At 45.4% G+C, this 19,427-nt stretch overlaps 1 protein-coding gene across 5 annotated transcripts in view; it reads left to right on the top strand.

The window, feature by feature from the left end:
• HAAO (3-hydroxyanthranilate 3,4-dioxygenase) overlaps positions 1 to 19,427 on the top strand; it is a 106,140-nt gene that overhangs the window by 5,778 nt on the left and 80,935 nt on the right. The window contains exons 2-3 of one of the 5 annotated variants that reach the window (XM_019516377.1): positions 1,998 to 2,105; positions 17,520 to 17,598. In XM_019516377.1, the coding sequence (XP_019371922.1) occupies positions 17,542 to 17,598 (57 nt within the window). In that variant the 5' untranslated portion in view covers positions 1,998 to 2,105; positions 17,520 to 17,541. Of the gene's footprint in view, positions 1 to 1,997; positions 2,106 to 8,243; positions 8,416 to 17,519; positions 17,599 to 19,427 lie in introns of those variants that run through there. The other 4 variants (XM_019516374.1, XM_019516375.1, XM_019516373.1 and 1 more) reach the window with 4 other exon arrangements.

Raw genomic sequence — 19,427 nt, forward strand, 5'->3', positions numbered from 1 at the left:
CTCAGGTCCCTTCTGACCCTAGAAACTACGAAACTATGATCCAGCTAAGGGAATGACTGCAAGCAGCCTAAAAAGAGGAGCTGGATCACATATTGTGCCAGATTTCTGTCTTTACTTTGCTGGTCTTCCCATCCTTCTCCAATCAAATCCAGGATCCCCCATGACTGATGTCCATATAAGGGCTCAAAGGAGGAAAACCCTGTTGAGGCTTGGGGAACTTCTGTCATGGCAAACTGCAGAGGTGGAAACATCTGATCCCACTTTTGTGGGTGCTCCACTACAATTTTTTTCAACATGTGCATTACTGTTGGATTTAAACGCTCTACTAAGCCACTGGTTTGTGGATGGTATACTGAGGTCTTTAGGTGCTTAATCCCTAGAGTCTCACTCACCCCCTCAAAAATGCAAGACAAAGTTCATCCCCTGATCAGTCAATAATTCTTTGAAAAGTCCTACTTGAAAGGAGATTTTAAGTAGCTTGTCTGCTACTTTCAGGGTGGACACAGTCCGCATGGGTACCACCTTGGGGTACCAGGTCACATAAAGTCTATTATAAGTAGAATATGTTGGTGTCCTGTGCTACTCTTCAGTAGTCGTCCCATAAGTAGAATATACAGGCAGTCCTCAACTTATGGCGTTTCAGCTTACAGCGCTTCACCATTTACACCCATGTTATTACTTATGGCGCTGGATCCTTGCACTTACGGCACTACAGGGAAATTTACAATGAGAAAAAGAGGGCAGAAAAACAAACATCCCTGGATCAGTTTCTCAGAAAGCCATAAAGTGGCCCTAAGTCTCCCCAAAAATCTCCCCAAAGAAGCCCTTCTGAATTCCATGACCCTGAGGAAGGTGTGACTTCACCTTTTGATTAAATAAAATATTATGTGATTAGTTACTGTATTGCCCCGTTTAATCAATTTATATACAGCACACTTTAGAAAGCTTTGTACTGTACAGTGTATATCTTTTATATTTGATTAAATATTTGATTTAAATATGGTGTTTATGGTCATTTCTATAAAAAGTTGGGCATCAGGCCCTTGGTCAGGAACATAACCCTCTATTATAACATTGTTTCTATGGGAAAATCAGATTCAATTTACATTATTTCAGCTTACAGCGCCTTTTCCAGGAACGTAACCTGCTGTAAGTGCAAGGACTGCCTGTACTGGTGTGCTGTGCTACACTTTGGTCATGGCCCCACAGTGCCCACAGCTCCCCATTCAAAAGGGGTTTCTACCAAGGGGAGAGGGCCCTGGATGGGTGGTTGGGTGCCACTGTCTGACACATGGGGCAGGATCACAGTAATCTGTTACCTCCTGGAGTAACCCCAGGCAAAAGAACCTTTCCCAAACTTGGGCTTCTGTTTCATCTCTCCTCAGCTGGCCTCCTATAGGAAGTTCATGGGAACTTTTAATAGGGCCTGACAGTGCTGTTGGGGCACCAATTGTTGTGTCACTTCCTCCCTTTCAGGTTTCCCCACTCAGTTCTGTAGAGGAGATCATTCCTCACCTCAAACCTCAGAGTTGTCTTCATCAGCTCTGGTCTCAGTACCTCCCCATTGCATTGGGCCTAATGTTCCCAGAACACAAGCTGGAACCCATCCTCCTGGCTCTGCTCCAATTGAAAATGTCCGTCTTCCAAGAGGGTACTGATATCCATCCTCAGCTCCAGGGCTGCTACTAGTGGAGGTTCATGATCCTCTCCAACTAAACCCTCAGTGAGAGGAGTGTGGTTCCCTTCTGCTCTAGCACTATCTCTCTCTGCCCACACCCAGGCCCTTTGCCCTTCTTGGCTAATCCCAGGTGTGGACCAAGACCCTGGTCCTGCCTGTCCCAAGGCACTGGGCCCTTGGCCCTGACTCCACACTTCTCTGGGCTGTAGGTCCCTGGCCCTGTTGGTCCCTGGCTGTGAGCCTCATCAGCCCTTGACCTCTCTTCTTGGGCCCTGGCCCATGGCTACAAGTCCCTGACTCTGCCTCTCATCCCTTACAGGCTATGGGCCTGACCCTCCTTTGTGACAGTTCTACATGTGACCCTCTCTGTGACAGTTTAACACTGCTGGAAACTTGGGCCAGTCCCCGCCTAGGATCACTGGATAAGGTAATTGCAATAATGTCAACTCTCATGAAAAAATCATGAGACTCCTGATTTCCAAGTCAAAATAACTCTGACTCATGATCTCCTGAAAGAGAGATCAAATCTCAGGATTTTTTCTTCTGGCGCATATAAAGAGCGCCACTCCAGTAAGTCTGTAGAGGGGAAGGGGGGTGGGGGCAGACTGAGACCCCCATAGTGAGGGAAGGAGAGAGTGGGGCATGGGTTGGGGTAAATGGGGCCCCGGGGCCAGGGGATACATGTGGGGCATATGCCCCCCAGATTTGTGCATGGGGCAGAGGCGGGCTGCCCAATATGGGCTGGGGCTCTGTGCCCTGCTTGTCCTGAGAACTATGTGCACACACGTAAAAAATAGCATCTCATGATTTACATTCCAAATCTCTTGATTTTTAAGAGTTTGTCTCATGATTTTGACACAATGGGGTTGGCAATACTGTGGGTGGCTTCGCAAGCTAACACCTTGTGGGTGTCATACCACAGAATTATCTACATTTTGGCATATGGTCAAGTGTCCCCATGCAGGCATTTAGGGACTATCTGGTCCTGTTCCATCCCGTCCCCAGTACCAAGTCTTTCTGTATTACTGTCTGGGCTGAGACTGAGTCCACCATAGCCCGCACCCTTTGTCTTTCCACTAGCATATTTATCATCAGCAAATTTTGGTCTCTTCCCAGTCCCTGCCCTTCTAACTGTACGGCCTTGCCATAATAGCTGCATTCCACCCCATTGTACCCCTTCTTGCTAGGCATTAGATCTCTGTGCCGCCATCCCATCCCCCTCATGGCTTCCCCTCGTAGTTTCTGTCTCACATCCTGCAGGTGTGGCATCTCATCACCTCCTTCCTGGTCTGCCTGATTCTGCTGAGTGAAACTAACCAACTTCTCTAACAGCAGCTGTTGCTACACCCAGTGAGTCTCTTAGGCTTGTACTTGATGTTGCAACCCCTGTGCTAGACTGGCTAGGAGCTTTCACATCTGCTGCTCTGCTACTGGCCATTGGGCTAGCACTCATAACCAGTCCTCCAAATTCTCTTTGAGCCCATGAGTTCTCCTTTTCTTTTGTATAGACCATCATTTTCTGGCATATACAGCCTTTGGAATCTTCCTGGCCAATGCACCAATGTAACAGGTTAGGTTGCATTCACATAAAGGTGTGAACGAAGCCTATAAAGGTATATATCTGCCCTGCCTCCTGATAATTCACAACCAGTTTTCCACTTCTTGTTTGCTCAACAACTTGATGCAACAGGCCCCATGAGAGTTTTGCAATAGCCTAGCTCAGCTTCAACTTCTGCCATCAAAGTTATGCAGTGACAGAGGGCATAAGCAGTGGGGGAAAATATTATTTGAGGGGGGCTGAGCCCTGCCTGACCCCCACCCCTTCCTCCCTCAGGGCCACTGTACAGCCCGTGTACACGGGTGCTGTACATGGCAGCAGAGAAGTGACTGCATGCTGAGCAGTGCCGGGCACTGGGATGGTGGCACCATGGTGCTGCTGCTGTTGCTGGCCACCGCAAAAAGTTTTTTGGGGAAATAAGCCCCTTTAGCCCCAGCCTTCTGCCACCTATGACAGAGGGGATCATCTTAAGAAGTGAGTCTAAAATTGTGTAAGTTTACATCTTCTTCCAATCTTCTCAGTCATAAAAAAATTGAAAACATAAAGAAAGGGAGCATCGTTCCCAACTTTTATGATGAAGAGATAACAATATGTTCACCCCTCACATCATTCAACCTGAGACAAAGGGAGATGGGACATGAAAGGGGAAGCCAATCTCAACCTTTAAAGCTCTTCCAGAGCAGCAGTAGTAACTGTGAACACTAAGTCCTGTCAGGCCACCCAACAGCTGATGAATAGAGATGGGAGTTCATTAACACATTAATTTTAGGCAGCTCAGGAAGCTCTTAATCCCTTGATTGTCCATACATTTAGACATGTAAACTAGTTTTAAATACCTTTTACCCATCTTAAAGTTACACCACTAAAGGGCAGGTTTATCTCTGATCCATGTTACCCAGCCCGTGTTCCACAAATGTGTGCTACTCTCCAGAGATAAGCCACCTAAGTTTCAGTCCTCTAGCAGCCCACGATGCAGTGTCCTCTCCTACAACCCTCCTGTTCTGTGTGGACACACTTTCTACCCCTGAAATCTACTGGCATTAAGCCAGCTTGCTTTCCCACCCCCAGGGGTGTGACCTGGCCAGACAGCTTGCAGGAGCACAGACCATAGTTTCATCGTTTCATAGTTTCTAGGGTCGGAAGGGACCTGAGCAGATCATCCAGTCCGACCCCCTGCCATGGCAGGAAGAGCACTGGGGTCAAATGACCCCAGTAAGGTGGTCATCCAACCTCCTCTTAAAAACCCCCAGGGTGGGAGCCTACACCACCTCACTTGGAAGCTGGTTCCAGACTCTAGCCGCCCTGACCGTGAAGTAGCGCCTCCTAATGTCCAACTTAAACCTTCCCTCCGCCAGTCCAGGAGAGATCCTTGTCATCTGGGGTTTTCCTCCCAGAGCAGGGGCAATGTCCCTGTGAGCTGGGGCTACCCAATCCCAACATTAATATTTAACTGTTGACATTGAGCCTAAATTCAGAATCAGATACATTATTATTTGTGAAAGAATATAAAAACTAAATGTCATAATGAATCATTGAGGGCAGGTCCTGCCTGACTAACCTGGTTTCTTTTTACGATCAGGTCACAAAGTCCCTGGATGAGGGTGTCAGGGTGGATGTCGTCTTCTTGGACTTTAAGAAGGCCTTTGACATGGTTTCCCAGTACATTCTCTTAAAAATCTAGGTGACTGCAGCACTGATGCCTACACAGTCAGATGGGTGGCAAATTGGCTATATGGCCACACCCAGACAGTGGTGGTGGATGGGTCATTTTTGACCTAGAAGGATGTGGGCAGTGGAGTCCCCCAGGGATCGGTCCTGGGATCTGTACTGTTCAACATCTTTCTCAGCAATCTGGATGTGGTGTGGAATGCACGCTGTCGAAATTCACTGATGACACCAAGTTGTGGGGTGAGGTGGGCACGCTGGAGGGCAGGGACAGAATCTAGCTAGATCTAGACAAATTACAGAGGTGGTCAGATAAGAATAGGATGGAATTCAACACAGACAAGTGCAAGGTGCTGCATCTAGGGAGAAGGAATCAGCAACACGCCTATAGGCTGGGGAACAGCCTTCTTGTCAACATGGTGGCAGAAAGGGATCTTGGAGTCATTGTTGACTCCAGGATGAACATGAGCCGTCAATGCAAGGAAGCAGTCAGTAAGGCTAACTGCACCTTGTCGTGCATCTACAGATGCATCACAAGCAGGCCCAGGGACGTGATCTTTCCCCTCTGAAAAGCATTGGTCAGGCCACAGTTGAAGTACTGCATCCAGTTCTGGGTGCCGCACTTCAAGAGGGATGTGGCTAACCTTGAAAAGGTCCAGAGGAGGGCCACTCACATGGTCAAGGGACAGTGAGGCAGGCCCTATGAAGAGAGGCTAAAAGGCCTAAACCTATTCAGCCTCCACAAGAGAAGGCTGAGAGGGGATCTGGTGGCCATTTACAAACTCACCAAAGGGGACTAGTGGGAATTGGGGGAGGCTCTGTTCCCCAAGGCACCACCCAGGGATACTAGGAATAATGGCCAGAAATTGGTAGACAGAAGGTTCATAATGGACATCAGGAGACATTACTTTACAGTTAGGGCTGCCAGGCTCTGGAATGGGCTCCCAAATGAGGCGGTACTCTCTCCTACCTTGGGGGTCTTCAAGAGGAGGCTGGACAGATATTTGGCTCAGCTGATATGACTCCACCTCCCATTCCTGCCCAGGGCAGGGGGTTGGACCTGATGATCTGTTTAGGTCCCTTCTGACCCTAAGCACCATGATACTATGATACTATGAATCATCTTCTTTTATCTTGGTTGTTTTATGAATATTCACTTCTTGAAAAATAATTGCCATCTAATTAGAAATAGATTTTCTCCAGCCTTTTTACTGCCATATTGCTGTTCTAGTATATCAGATAGTTTCATATTTTAATTATTATGCTAATTGATGATAGTTTGCCTCTACCTACAACAATAAAGTGAGGATAAAGCACCTAGAACAGTAAAATGAAGATTGAACACCTGCCTTCTCTCTATCTTTCGTCTCCTTAGTCTGTGGTTTCATAGGTGTTAATCCTTTCTCATTAACTCGTTATCCTTGCTAGCTACTGTGTTACCAATCAATCATGATTCACTCAGGGACTAACTCAATACACAGTAGCTAGCGAGGATAACCCCAAGACAAAAACAGTTGCACAAGCACCCATGACACAAGTTTTGCCTGTCAGCAGCTAGAAGCTAGAGGTGCAGGGCCCCAGAACCCAGAAGTCCCGGAACCTATCTCCTTGACAGCTGGCAGGCTTCATGGCCTCAGCAGGGGCTAGGAGGCCTGCAGCTTTCACCCTGCTGCGCCTTAACACACACAGTGTCACCCATGTCACGAGTTTTGCTTGTCTGCAGCTTGAGGTACAGATTCCCCCAAACCCCTGCACCTATCTTCTTGAAACTTGGCAGTCTTTGTGGCCTCACCAGGGGCTACCATCCCTGCAGTTTTCACTCCCCCTGTGCCTTAACAAACATACACTGTCACCTATGTTATGAGTTTTGCTTGTCAGCAATTTGAGGTGCAGTTTCCCAGAAAGCCCTGCACCTATTTCCGTAAAACATGGCAGGCTTTGTGGCCTCAGCAAGAGCTACCATCCCTGCAGTTTTCACCCCACTGTGGCTTAACACAAATATGTGACATGAGTTTTGCTTGTCAGCAGCTTGAGATGCAGTTTACTAGAAACTCCTGCACCTATCACCTTGAAACTTGGCATGTGTCATGCTCTCAGCAGGGGCTACCATCCCTGCCAGTTTCATTGAAATCATTCAACAGATAACAAAGTTATAGATATTTTATTGATCCCCCATTATACTCTATGGCCAAATCTCCCAATCAGCTCCGAATCTTCCAAAGCGATTCGGCCGAATCGAATTGGAAAAAGGATTCAGATCTCTGAATCGAACCTCTGGCATCTGAATTGGCTGCATCTGAATCGAATAGTTCCCTATTCGCACAGGCCTAGTATTTATGGCCTGCCCTTTCAGTGAGGAGGTAGGAGAGTATATTCTTTTCCATGCCTTCCTGGACTGCCCCTGTCTGTAGTCACTCTTTACTATCCTCAGTGCTCTCTTTGGTGCACTGGACTTAGAAAATTGTATATAAACCCCAGGTCCTTTTCTGAAGAATTGCTGCTTAGCCAGTTGGTTCCCAGGCTGTACTGGTGCATGGGATTGTTTTGTCCTAAATGGAGGACTTTTGCACTTCTCCTTATAGAACCTTATTGAACTTCACGAGACTTGGACTTCCTGGAGACTGTGTACATCTTCTGTATCCCATACTGAGCGACCAAGGGGTATATGATCTTTCTGGTCAATTTCCTGCTGGACTGGGTCAAGATGGCAACTCTGAGAAGCTGCAAAAACTGGTTCTCAGGAGCCCATTCCAGTGACATCCTACAACCCTTCTGTTTCTTGGTCCAGGTTCATTTCTTATTTGAGTTTGGACACTTCACCGTGCAACAAAATGTGGACCAGTTTATGTTGTACTGGACCATTGAGGGAGCACTTTGCAGGGTGGAAGAAAGACTAGTCCTAAATTTATAACCATAAAATATGTTGCAGGGGAGGGAGTTTCAGTCTCTGGTGGTATGAGTGTTTTTATTCTGACAAGTATTTCATGCTCATCCCCTATGAGGGCCACACACTTTTGTACTTTCACCTTTTTTTTTAACATTTTTATAATAACCATTTAGAAGAACCATTTTTCTGTCTAAGTAAAAAAGAAAGTCTCTCTCTCTCTCTCACACACACACACACACACACACACACACACACACACACACACTGCATATTTTAAGAGAGTTCAGTGAGTAGAATATGTCTCGTATGCTGATGTTTTCAGATTACACTAGTTGATTATTGGCTAAGCTAGTTAATCATAGTTTCTTCTACAAAATAACCTTTGACTGGTCAAAACAAATAGTTCCCTTTCATATTGAAACTGGAAGAAAGAAGTCTGTCTTATCAACCAATCCCCCGAGGTCTGTGTAGGGTGTAACTTTCAGTCTGCTGAGGGTAGATGGTGGTAGGTCATTATCTTCCTCAAAAATTTTCTAGCTGGTTAATCATGGAGCTCCTTGTAAATGTAAGAAAATGGATAGAAGAAAATAAAGCTGATTTTTTGCCACCAGTATGCAATAAACTTATGTAAGTAAACTAAGATTTTGTTTTACCCTACATATTTTCAGGTCTAAAAGGAAACTGCTTTAGATGTTATGCAAATCACTAAGATTAAGTAACTATTGATGTGTTGTTCTTCATCTCTCACCACAGGCATCTTAAAAAAATTGGCAGTATCTGAAATTTGTTTAGCAGTTTAAAATAGATGGACTTTTATGTTAACCACATTGCAATTTATGGCCCTGACTCAAAGGACCTTCAAGTCAATGAAAGTTTTTTTGTCAACTTTAGTGGGCATTGGATCATATTCTTTGGCAGTTAAATCTCCCAATTCACACTGTGGGAGTATACCCATGAATTATGAGATTCAATTAATAACTTGGCATTACCTTGTCCAGCTTCTGAAGCTGCTTCCAATCTTAGAGTAAGAGTTTCGTGAAGCTCTTACTATTGCATTTACAGAACAGAAAAAAATATCATTTAGACCTAAGGGAAACATGTAGACAAGGTATAGAAAAAAGAGATAAGAAAACAGAATGAATTTCCAGAACTCTAAGCTAGTCTGGGGTAATGCAGGTTTTCTGGTCCAATGAACTTCCTGGCTGTTATTCAGCTGGGAGGAAGAGAGATAGAGGGAGGGAGGTTGTCCTGTCCTAGCGAGTTGCTGAGAGTTCATCGTTTAGCCTGACACCATTTCTCTGGTGCTATGACGGTTTCTGACTGGCAACCATGGGACCACATGTGAATTGTGCTCTGAATGAGAGGGTTGGTGTTGGAGTAATTTTGCAGACACTCTGCAGTTTTCTCCCAGGAATCTCTCCTCAGATTATTATTATTTACTATTACTATTTAATAATACTATTACTATTATTCTTTGTTGCTCAGGCCGGTTACAGAGACTATGAATGGCTTGTACTATAGATCACGCAGAGCTCAGAATTTCGTTCCTTTTTCATCATAAGTAATATTGATTTCTTTTTGATAATGGAATACTAGACAATGCGTTTGGTTCTAACAATACTTGAATAATGCCCTCCATAAAAAGTCTCCTACTTTGTCTTCCCACTTCATGTTTTTATGTTGTACTCCAATCTTCATTTTATTTACTCTCTTTGTTTAAATACTGCACAATAAAAAGGAAATTGCAGAAGACCAAGCCATCCAGGAACACACCTTTTCTGCCCCACCCAGAAGGATTCCCTTGTAATTCAGACGGCCAGTACAGTCAGCAAAAGGATGTTGATGACTGTCATGCATGTGTGTAAATGTTTCCTTTCCAAGTAACTATTTCAGGACATACAAAGCACCTGGCACATCTATAGTAAACTATATCTGCCAAAATTGTTATATGATGTATCTGTAAAAAGAACAAAAAGCAATAGCAAAGAGGGTCCAGAGGAGGGCCACTCGCATGGCAGCAGGGCAGGCCCTACGAGGAGAGGCTATGGGACCTGAACCTGTTCAGCCTCCACAAGAGAAGGCTGAGAGGGGACCTGGTGGCCGACTATAAACTTGCCAAGGGGGACCAGCAGGCAATGGGAGAGTCCCTGTTCCCCCGAGTACTACTGGGGGTAACAAGGAACAAAGGCCATAAGTTGACAGAGAGTAGATTCAGGCTAGATATCAGGAGGCACTACTTCACAGTCAGGGCAGCTAGGAGCTGGAGCCAGCTTCCAAGGGAAGTGGTGCTCACTCTTACCCTGGGGGTCCTCAAAAGGAGGCTAGACAGCCACCTACCTGGGGTAATTTGACCCCAGCATCCTTTCCTGCCCATGGCAGGGGGTCAGTCTAGATGATCTGCTTAGGTCCCTTCCAACCCTACCAGCTATGAAACAATGGTTCTGGGAAATTTTCCTGGTTCTTGCCAAGTGAGAATGTGCTGGAAAGTGTTATTTGTGATTTTTATTTTAAATTCAGTACTTCAAAATAATTCAGTTGTATTATTTCAAAGTATCCCCATTTCTATAGCTTTCCCTTAATACCTGTGACATTATTTTAACATTTAAAGCATTTTGAATAATCCTGCTTTCTGATGTTCAACAAAAAGATGCACACTCCTTTTTTTTCCCTGCCCACAAATGCCAGAAGCCTAATAAAATAAGATGGGTGAACTAGAATGCCTGGTACTAAATAGTGACTAATGTAAGAGGCATCTCAGAGACCTGGTGGAAGCACGATAATTGGATACTGCTCTACTGGCTTACAAACTATATAGAAATGACATAATTGTACATGCAGGTGGAGGAAGGTAACTGTATGTTAAGGACAGTATAGACAGCAACATCATAAAATCTTATCTGAAAGGAAAACTACCATAGAATCACTGTGGGTATAAATTCTGTACTTCAATAAAAAGAATATAGTACTAGGATTGTACTACCAAGCACCTGATCAGGAAGGTGATGGTGATTACGAAATGCTGAAGGAGATTAAAGCTGCTGAAATGGGACAAGCAATAATAATGGGAGACTTTAACTATCCTCACAAAGACTGGGTAAACACCTCATCAGGGTGAGATGTGGAGATAAAATTTCTGTATGTGATGAATGACTGCTTTCTAAAATAACTCATCTTGGAACTCACAAGAGAAGTAATTCTAGACCTAATCCTAAATAGCACACAGGACCTGATTTGGTGAGCCAGTCTGTAATAGCAACAATAAATAATCACATTCTAGCAGCATAGAGTATGCCAAAAAAAAATCCACCACACCCGCATACAATTTTATGCAAGGAACTTATACACAAATGAGGAAGTTAGAAAGAAGTTAAAAGGAGAAGTCAATAACTTTAAAAGCCTGCAGGCAGCTTGGAAGCTGTTTAAAAAGACCATACTATTGGCTCAGGAAATATGTATACCACAAATCAAAAATAAGAAAAACAGGAAATCCCTCAAATTCTGGCAGGTCAAATGTAAAAGTGAAAAAAGAAAAAAAGACAGGTCAAAAAAGAATTAAAGAGCATTTAGCAAGAGATGCTAAAGTTAATCATAAAAATTTTTTAAAATACATCAGAAGTTTGAAGCCAGATAGAGAATTGGTGGGACTGTTAGATGACCAAGGTGTAAAAGGCAGACTCAAGGAAAATAGCAGAGAAGGTAAATGAATTATTTGCATTGTTTTTTCTGAAAAAAATACTGAGGAAATTCTGACGCCAGACGAATCATTCCTAGTGAATACGTCTGAAGGGTTAGACCACACTGAAGTGACAACAGAAGTTTTAGAACAAACTGATAAATACTAATACGTTACCAGCCCTGGATGGCATTCACTCAAGTCTTTTGAAGGAACTCAAAGGTTAAATTGCCAATTTGACATTATGACTAGGAACAGAAATTATGCCTAAACTGGTATAACTGATCAGAAGTTGGTTCCAATCTGTAATACAACAGAAGTTCAGTGCACATAAAGCACTTGCAAAATGGCCAAAACCAGTTTAAGATAAACCTGGACGGATAAAGTATCAGACTTAAATGATTTAGATTAAATCGGTTTATTGAACTTCTGTACCAGATCCCCTCCATATTCAAGTTAATTCACAGTCCTCCAGCATCCCAGAATGCTTTGCACCTCCCCCACAATCCTCCCCTCCTCACCTTGCATTTGAAAATTTTAGTTCCTCATTATAAACAGTAAGGACTCTTTTTCCCCTCTTTTGTTTTTTAAAAACTCAGGCTGCAGCTTTAAACATTAGCACAGTTAAGAACAGGAATGTGATGCAATACAAAAATAAGTTTAAATCACACATCATTCAATATTAACTATGCTACAACTGGGAATACTCTCATCTGAAGTTAATTATTTCAAAACCCAGTCTCTGGATATTGATTTTTATTGTGTGTCTATGATTCATCTAAAGCCCTACTTAGGACATAAGTAAACAGTTCCTTGGCTTTAGTCATCCTAAAATATCTGATTCTTTATAGTCTTTAGAGCTGTTAAAAAGATTTCCTTCTAATAACGCTGTCATTTTAAGAAGTGAAATATCAAGAGTAGGTATAATATAAAAAAACTAGATGTATAAACTGGTCCTGATTCTAACAACAGAATGGTATGATCAAGTCAATCCCCTAAGCCTGAAGCTTTTAGGATGTTCACCAAGCTGTTTACAATATCTTCTTAGTTCAGGAAAGAAGTCCATGTGTTTTCTTCTTATCCATGTACTAGAAAATTGTATTCAGCAGTGTGGTCAAAGCTATCCGTTGGAACTTGTATTTACAGTTGGTAACTAAGGTTTTACTATGCTTCTTAGTTCCACTAATAATTTTGTTTTGGTTGGCTTCATAGTATGTTAAGCACTGTAGTTTTAGCATGGTGAGCTGTGTTCCTAGTAAACCTGATATTTTCAATTACTGCTTAACAGAAAGTTCAATGTCAGTAAGTTGAATTACAGTACTACCTCCTCTGTTCTTTTAAAATATTAGTTCTTGGCACTGAAACAAAATACCTGGATTTCTGTAAAAATTAGCTGCCCTCAGTATTCAGTATCCAGTCATGAGACACACTTCTGGCTTCTTACTGTGCAGTCCAATTTGCCCTTTGGATTTTGTTCATGGCTTGTCAGCTATGTTATTTCCAATTCTGCTAGAATTTCTGTGCTTGTCTTGTATAAGTAGAAAGTGACTTTATGTTTGTAAAGTGTGAAAATATTTTGGTTAGTCTTTAGAAATTAATATTTAATCTGCAGGCTGTCAGCAACTTATTATCATAATGCACACAACAGCCCATTATAAAAATAGTAGATTTGAGATCTCTTTTAATTTTTATGGCTTTATTTCAGGTATGATAGAGACTATTTGATATCACTTAAATGTTATTAGTAATAATCAAAATTAATGTATCAGCACAAAGCAAAACCAACACAGGTTTATATTCTAGGCCTTTCAGAAACTCTCTCATTGACTCTACTGAGCTATTTGGGTGCAGGCATGGAGATAGATTGCTCTTCTCTCTCTTTATGCCCTCCAGCTGCCATCCTAGGCATTCCAGTAAAGCTTCCTCGGTATTACAGTACCAGGGTCTTCCCAGAGGTTCTAAGCACCCCTTTTAATGGGGGTCTCCAGTGCTACGTGGGAAAGAAAATACCCTAGGCTGGGGCTGTCCAACTGGCAGCCTCTGGAGGGTTAAATGGTGGTCCCTGGGCTACTACTCAGCTGCCACTCCCCACACTGCCACTCCCCACTCTTTTCCAGCAACAGCAGCTGGAGTCTCCAGCATAGGAGGTGGAAGCAGGGGGCTAACAGGGCTTAGCCTCCAAAAAATGGGGGAGCAATATGGCCACTGGTGGCTGCAGCAGGGGTGGGAAAGGGTGCTTATGCTGTGGTGAGGGAGGGAGTGGGGCTGGGATTGAGGCAAGGGCAGGCACTGCACAGCCAGGATGGGGCACAGGTTGGAGCTACGAGCAGCTCATCTGGGGGACACAGGTCCTGCTGCTACGCACACCCTGGGAGGCATGGGAGGGGTGTGCCCCCGGATCTGTGTGGGGCGAGGGCAGGCTGCCATTGCGGATTGGGACTGGGGCTGCACGGGGCTCTTCCTGGTGCGGTGGGGGGCTGCGCTCCAGGCAGGTGGCAGCAGTGATGGAAGAGAGGCTATGGGGTGGGGCTGTAGCCAACCCAAAATTCACCATAGCTCCCCTGACCCCTCCTCCCAGTGCTGCTGCTGCCCACCTGTCCTGAGTGCTGCCAGCCCCTATCCTTATCTCTGCTGATAGCAAGCTCCATCAAAACACAAACAGAAGGAGTTTGGCTGCCTCTCCCACTACTGGCTGCCACCCCCACCCCCCAGAAGAGCCCAGTACAGCCCCGGCCCCAGTCTGCAGCAGCAGCCCACCCTGCCCCACACATATCCGGGGTACATGCCCCCCATTCCCTTCTGGGGTGCATGCAGGGTGGGGGCCACCACCCCTTCCCCATGCCGGGCACCCCCTGGACAAACCACTCATGGCTTCATGCTGCGCCCTGCCTTGGCTGTGCATGGCCTGCCCCTGCCCCAGCCCCACTCACCCTCACTGCCGTGGGGAACAGAGAGGAGGCAGATCGAGGTCCCAGCAGTGAGGGAAGGAGCAGGGCACAGGCAGAAGCAGGGGCTAGTGTGAGTAGGGCCCCAGCTGGGCCAGGTGGTGGGACAAGCAGAAGCCCAGACGGCACATGCCCCCCGATCTGTGCATGGGGCAGAGGAGGCTGCTGCTGCATCCTGCGCTTTGCTCCCTGCTGCAGCTGCACCCCACCCCTAGCCTGCCTGGCAGTGGGATGTATGTGGCATTGCATGGCTCTCCGTTCAGTGGGGCTCAAAGAGCAGCATGCAGCTGCAGCCGCGTCCACCCCATGCACAGGTCACGGAGCACGTGCCCCCCGGGCCTCTACTTGTCCCACCACCTGGCCTGGCCAGAGCCCCACTCACCTCAGCCCCTGCTCCTGCTTGTGCCCTGCTCCCTACCTTACTGCTGCGGTCTCGATCTGTGCACCGTGCACCATGGCCCTTTCCCCTCCCCTGCCACTTCCCCCATAGACTTACCTGCTTTTACCTTACCTTTCCCTCTTCTCCAAATATTTTTTTCTCCCTCTACCTATGGTCCCCAGCCTCTCCCTCCTTCCTCTATCTTCCATTTCCTGCCCCTGCCTCAGGGGCTGAAAAAGTGCATCATGACACTGAGAGCTGAGGGTGATCCTGAGGAGGCATGGGTGCGTGGTGCCCCAGGGGTTCACCCACACAGGTTAGAGGTTGAGGGTGTGCCCACATGGGCATGCAGTACAGGGCTGGGACATCCAAATATATGCATGGTGCAGGACTGGGAGGGAGGACTGTCTGTGCAGCATGGGGCCTCCATGCAGTCCAGAGGCCTATGGCTCACCTTGGTGTGGCCTGAAGGGCATCGAGTCCTCAGCAAACTTAGAACTTAGATAGCCCTGCCCTAGATGGTATCAACTTTTCAAGGCCAGCCTTAACTGGCCATAGGTCACTGTCACTGGCCTGTACTGTACTGTACTCTACTGTCCTGTCACTGGCCTGACCTCTATCTCTTCCCCATGTGTAAATCTCAGCCACATTGACGGCTTTAGGACCCTGTAAATGACATGAGGTAAAGGAGGCTGCCATGAAGGCAAATACAGTGTGATCTGGGTAAGATCCAAGTTCCTTTGCACCTGGACCTTGGAGATATAACCTGGCCCACAGGCAACCCAAGGAAAGCTACATTTGGTACTTGATTTGTAGAGTTGATAGAGTAAGTGGTAATTGGAATTTACAAGAGTGAATAAATCAGATAAAGGGCTGGATTGTCCTCTCACTTCCTCCAGTTTAAATCAGATGAAAGGGTAGTGAAATTATCCCATTGTAAGCCTGATGTGAGAGAGGAATCAGGCATGATGTTACTAACTTCAGTAGCTTGCTGTGATAAGTTATATTTTACCTAGAGCTTCTCCTCTCATCAGATTGTTTTGCAAAGATAATAATACCTAATCGTCATATATTATTTTTTAACTTGAATTTCTCAAAGAAGTTCAGTAGTATCATTCTCATTTTACAGATGTGGGAACTAAACTACAGGAAGTGACTTGCCCAAAGTCACCCTTTAGGGTAGGGGTGGGCGAAATATGGAGGCTTGAAGAGGGACTTTGACCAGCCTCCTGTGGTTTGCTTGGTCCCACCTGGCCCAGGCACCATGCATCCCATGGCACACGTCCTGCTACCCGCAGGCATGCAGTGGGGCTGGGGCAGCTTTGCCACTGTACTCCATTTCTAGGTGGCCGAGGTGGTGATGGCTTCTTCCAGCTGCCACCACCAGCCCTGGCCCCATGGAGACTAGCAGGGACCCATGCACACAGTCCTGACCCCAGCCCACCCCACGCCCACTCCAGACCCACTCTGGCTGGAGTAAACCAGCTCCAGATCAGCTGGGATTTATGTGTACAGCCCTGTCCCTGGCCTGCCCCATGCCCGCTCCAGACTGGTCTGCCCATGATGAGCAGCGGCAGTGGCCAGGCAGAAGCTGCTGCTGGGTACAGAGGAAAAGTATCCACTTCCCCCTTGCCATGGCTAGGCCCTTCTTGCTGCAGCTGTCCAGAGCCCACACCTGGCTGCCTTGCAGCTTCTCTCTGGCACCGTCACTACCACCACTAGTGCCACCTCCAGGCAGGTTTGCAGTGGCAATGGAGAGAAGTCACAGGGTGGCCCAGGCATGAGCTCTGGGCAGCTGGAGCAAGAACAGTCCAGCAACAGGAAAGGGGGAGGCAGTTGCTTTTCCCCCAGGCCCAGCAGCAGCTTCTACCTGGCCACTGCTCATTGAGGTGGGGCAGTCCAGAACAGCTGTGGGGCAGGCTGGGGTTGGGGCTGTGCGTGAGGGTCCCAACTGGTCTGGAGCTGGTCTGCTCTGGCTGGGAAGGGTCCAGAGCAGGTGTGGGGAAGGCCAGGGCCAAGAAAGGGGCTGTGCACTTGGGTCCCAGCTGGTCTGGAGCTGATCTGCTCCAGGCAGGGTGAGTCCAGAGTGGGCATAGGGTGGGCAGGGCTGTGTGTTCAGCTGTTAATGGTAACTGGTGGTGATGGCAGTGGCAGGAAGGAGTCACAGGACCCATCAGCTGCAGGTTTGGTGAGCTGTTGCAGGGGGTGGGGATGCTGACTGGCCTGCGATAGCTCCCCAAAACTGTCTGTGTGACAAGTGGGTCCAAATAATTGCCCATGCCTGCTTTAGGGTAATGACAGAGCTGGAAATAGAACTTACATCTCCTCAATCTGAGTCCAGGGTCCTGTTCTCTAGATCATTGGGGGCCAACCTTTTTCATAGGCATACCACAAATTAACCGCTGAGTGTTACTCCAGTTTCCTTCTCCTGTCCAATCTGTGGTTCTGCTTTCTGCCCCCTACCCTATATTTCCTGACCAATCTTCTGCTCAGCCTTCTACTCCCTGCCCTATCTGCCATTGTGATGCCTGCCCCTCCAGCCCCAAATCAGCTTCAGGCTGCACACAGAGGGTGCCCATGCCACTTGTGGCATCTGTGCAACAGGTTGGCCACCCCTGCCCTTGACCACACTGCTTCAATTAGTTACTGTCTGTAAAATCCAAAAGAATGAAATTTAGAATGAAATATAGACAGAAAAGATACTGTTACTGATGACTTCTAAATATTTTTGCAGGCACCGCTATCAGCTGAACGTGATGTTTGTGGGAGGGCCAAACCAAAGAAAAGATTATCACATTGAAGAGGGAGAAGAGGTAACACATAGAACCTCTGTATCTTCTTGCTTTTATTGGTCTCTAGGGTTGAGGAATGTAACTACTTTGAGCAATACCTCCTTATATGTACTTTTCACCTTAATTTTAAGATATATATTAGAGATAGTCAAATAAACAGAAAAGTATTCTATAAGACTATGCAGGTCAGTCAAAACAGAAACATTTAAGAAATTAGGTGGATTTTACTGGTATTCTACTTCAAAAGAAAACCAGAAAAAATATTCTGACTAAAGTTTCTGCAAAAGTTTCTTATTTTGACATTTTTTGACACATAGCACTTTGATTTTTCATTTTGAAATTACACCTCATTTTATTTTGAAATATTTTGATTTTGTTGCAATGAAACACTTCATTCTACCTGACAAATATATTTTTTTAGAATTCTTCTTAATAAAAAATTTCAAACGTTTCAGTTTGCATTCCAGCATTAAGACATATTTTGAAATCTTTAAATCCTTTGCAAACCAGAACCCTATCCTCTTCACAGCTCTAGTATTTCTATTACTATGCTTTTTCTAATACCAACAGATGGCTGTTTTATGCCTTGGGTAGCCATTTACCCACGTTCAGAATTAAAGTGGAGGGGAAAAAAGAAACCCCAACAAATCAAAGCAGCTATGATTTACTCCTGCTTTGTATTTCTTTTTGGCTGGGAAGTTAGGGACAGACCCTTGTCAATAGAATTTGGCCATCTAGGTGCCTTTGAAAATCTCACCCTACCCAACACCTCAAGTACCTATAAATTCATCAGGGGAAGGCAGCAGGGAATAGGAGCTGCCCTATTTACTAGGACACCCCCTGGAGTAACTAGGAATAATGGCCACAAATTGACAGAGAACAGATTTAGGTTGGACATTAGAAAGAACTTCTTCATGGTAAGGATTGCCAGAATCTGGAATGGGCTTCCAAGTGAGGTGGTGCTCTCCCCTACCCTGAGGGTCTTCAGTCGGAGACTGGAGAAGTACCTAGCTGGGGTCATCTGACCCCAACGCTCTTTCCTGCTCAGAACAGGTGGTCGGACTTGATGACCTACTGAGGTCCCTTCCAGCCCTAACATCTATGAATCTACCAGGCCAAAGACAATCAGACCCATAATTTTTAGAAGACATCATGGGTATTTTATAATACATACCACAGTTACATTTCCGAAAGAGTTGGTTAGTTGATTTATGTTGTAATTGTGTGCCATATTGGAATTGCACCTTAAGTGAATCTAGCACTTGTTACTTATTCAGAAGCAAATGCCAGAAAACACTTCCCTGAGCAAATTGAGCATAACTTTTATTTATAGGCATCAAGGTCCATGGAAAAGAGGTAATCACAGCTATAGGATATCAGATAACAAAAGACTTGCAAGGACCTCTAAACTGTATTCTGCCATTATGCTGTATTTTTAATTATCAAATTATTAATGTGATAATTAAATAATTCATTAATATTAATTATCACAATAACTAGGAGTGGGTGATTCCTATCAAAATAAGTTTGGCAAAACACTCAAACCATTTCTATGGGATCATAACATTAAATCATTTTTAATACCACACAATTAGATTTTTTTAAATCACATAATTACATTTTGCCCCTCACCCAATGGAAGTCTGTCCTATGTACCACAGAGAGAAAATTACAGAGACTCTATAAAATTAGACAGATGTGTCTTCTTTATATATAATATATTTCTTTTATTTCATAGATTCATAGATGCTAGGGTCAGAAGGGACCTCAACAGATTATTGAGTCCGACCCCCTGCCTAGGCAGGAAAGAGTGCTAGGGCCAGATGACCCCAGCCAGATGACTATCCAGG

This window comes from Gavialis gangeticus, unplaced genomic scaffold (assembly GCF_001723915.1).
Source record: "Gavialis gangeticus isolate Ggan-Ray unplaced genomic scaffold, GavGan_comp1, whole genome shotgun sequence".
Taxonomy (NCBI): Eukaryota; Metazoa; Chordata; order Crocodylia; family Gavialidae; genus Gavialis; species Gavialis gangeticus.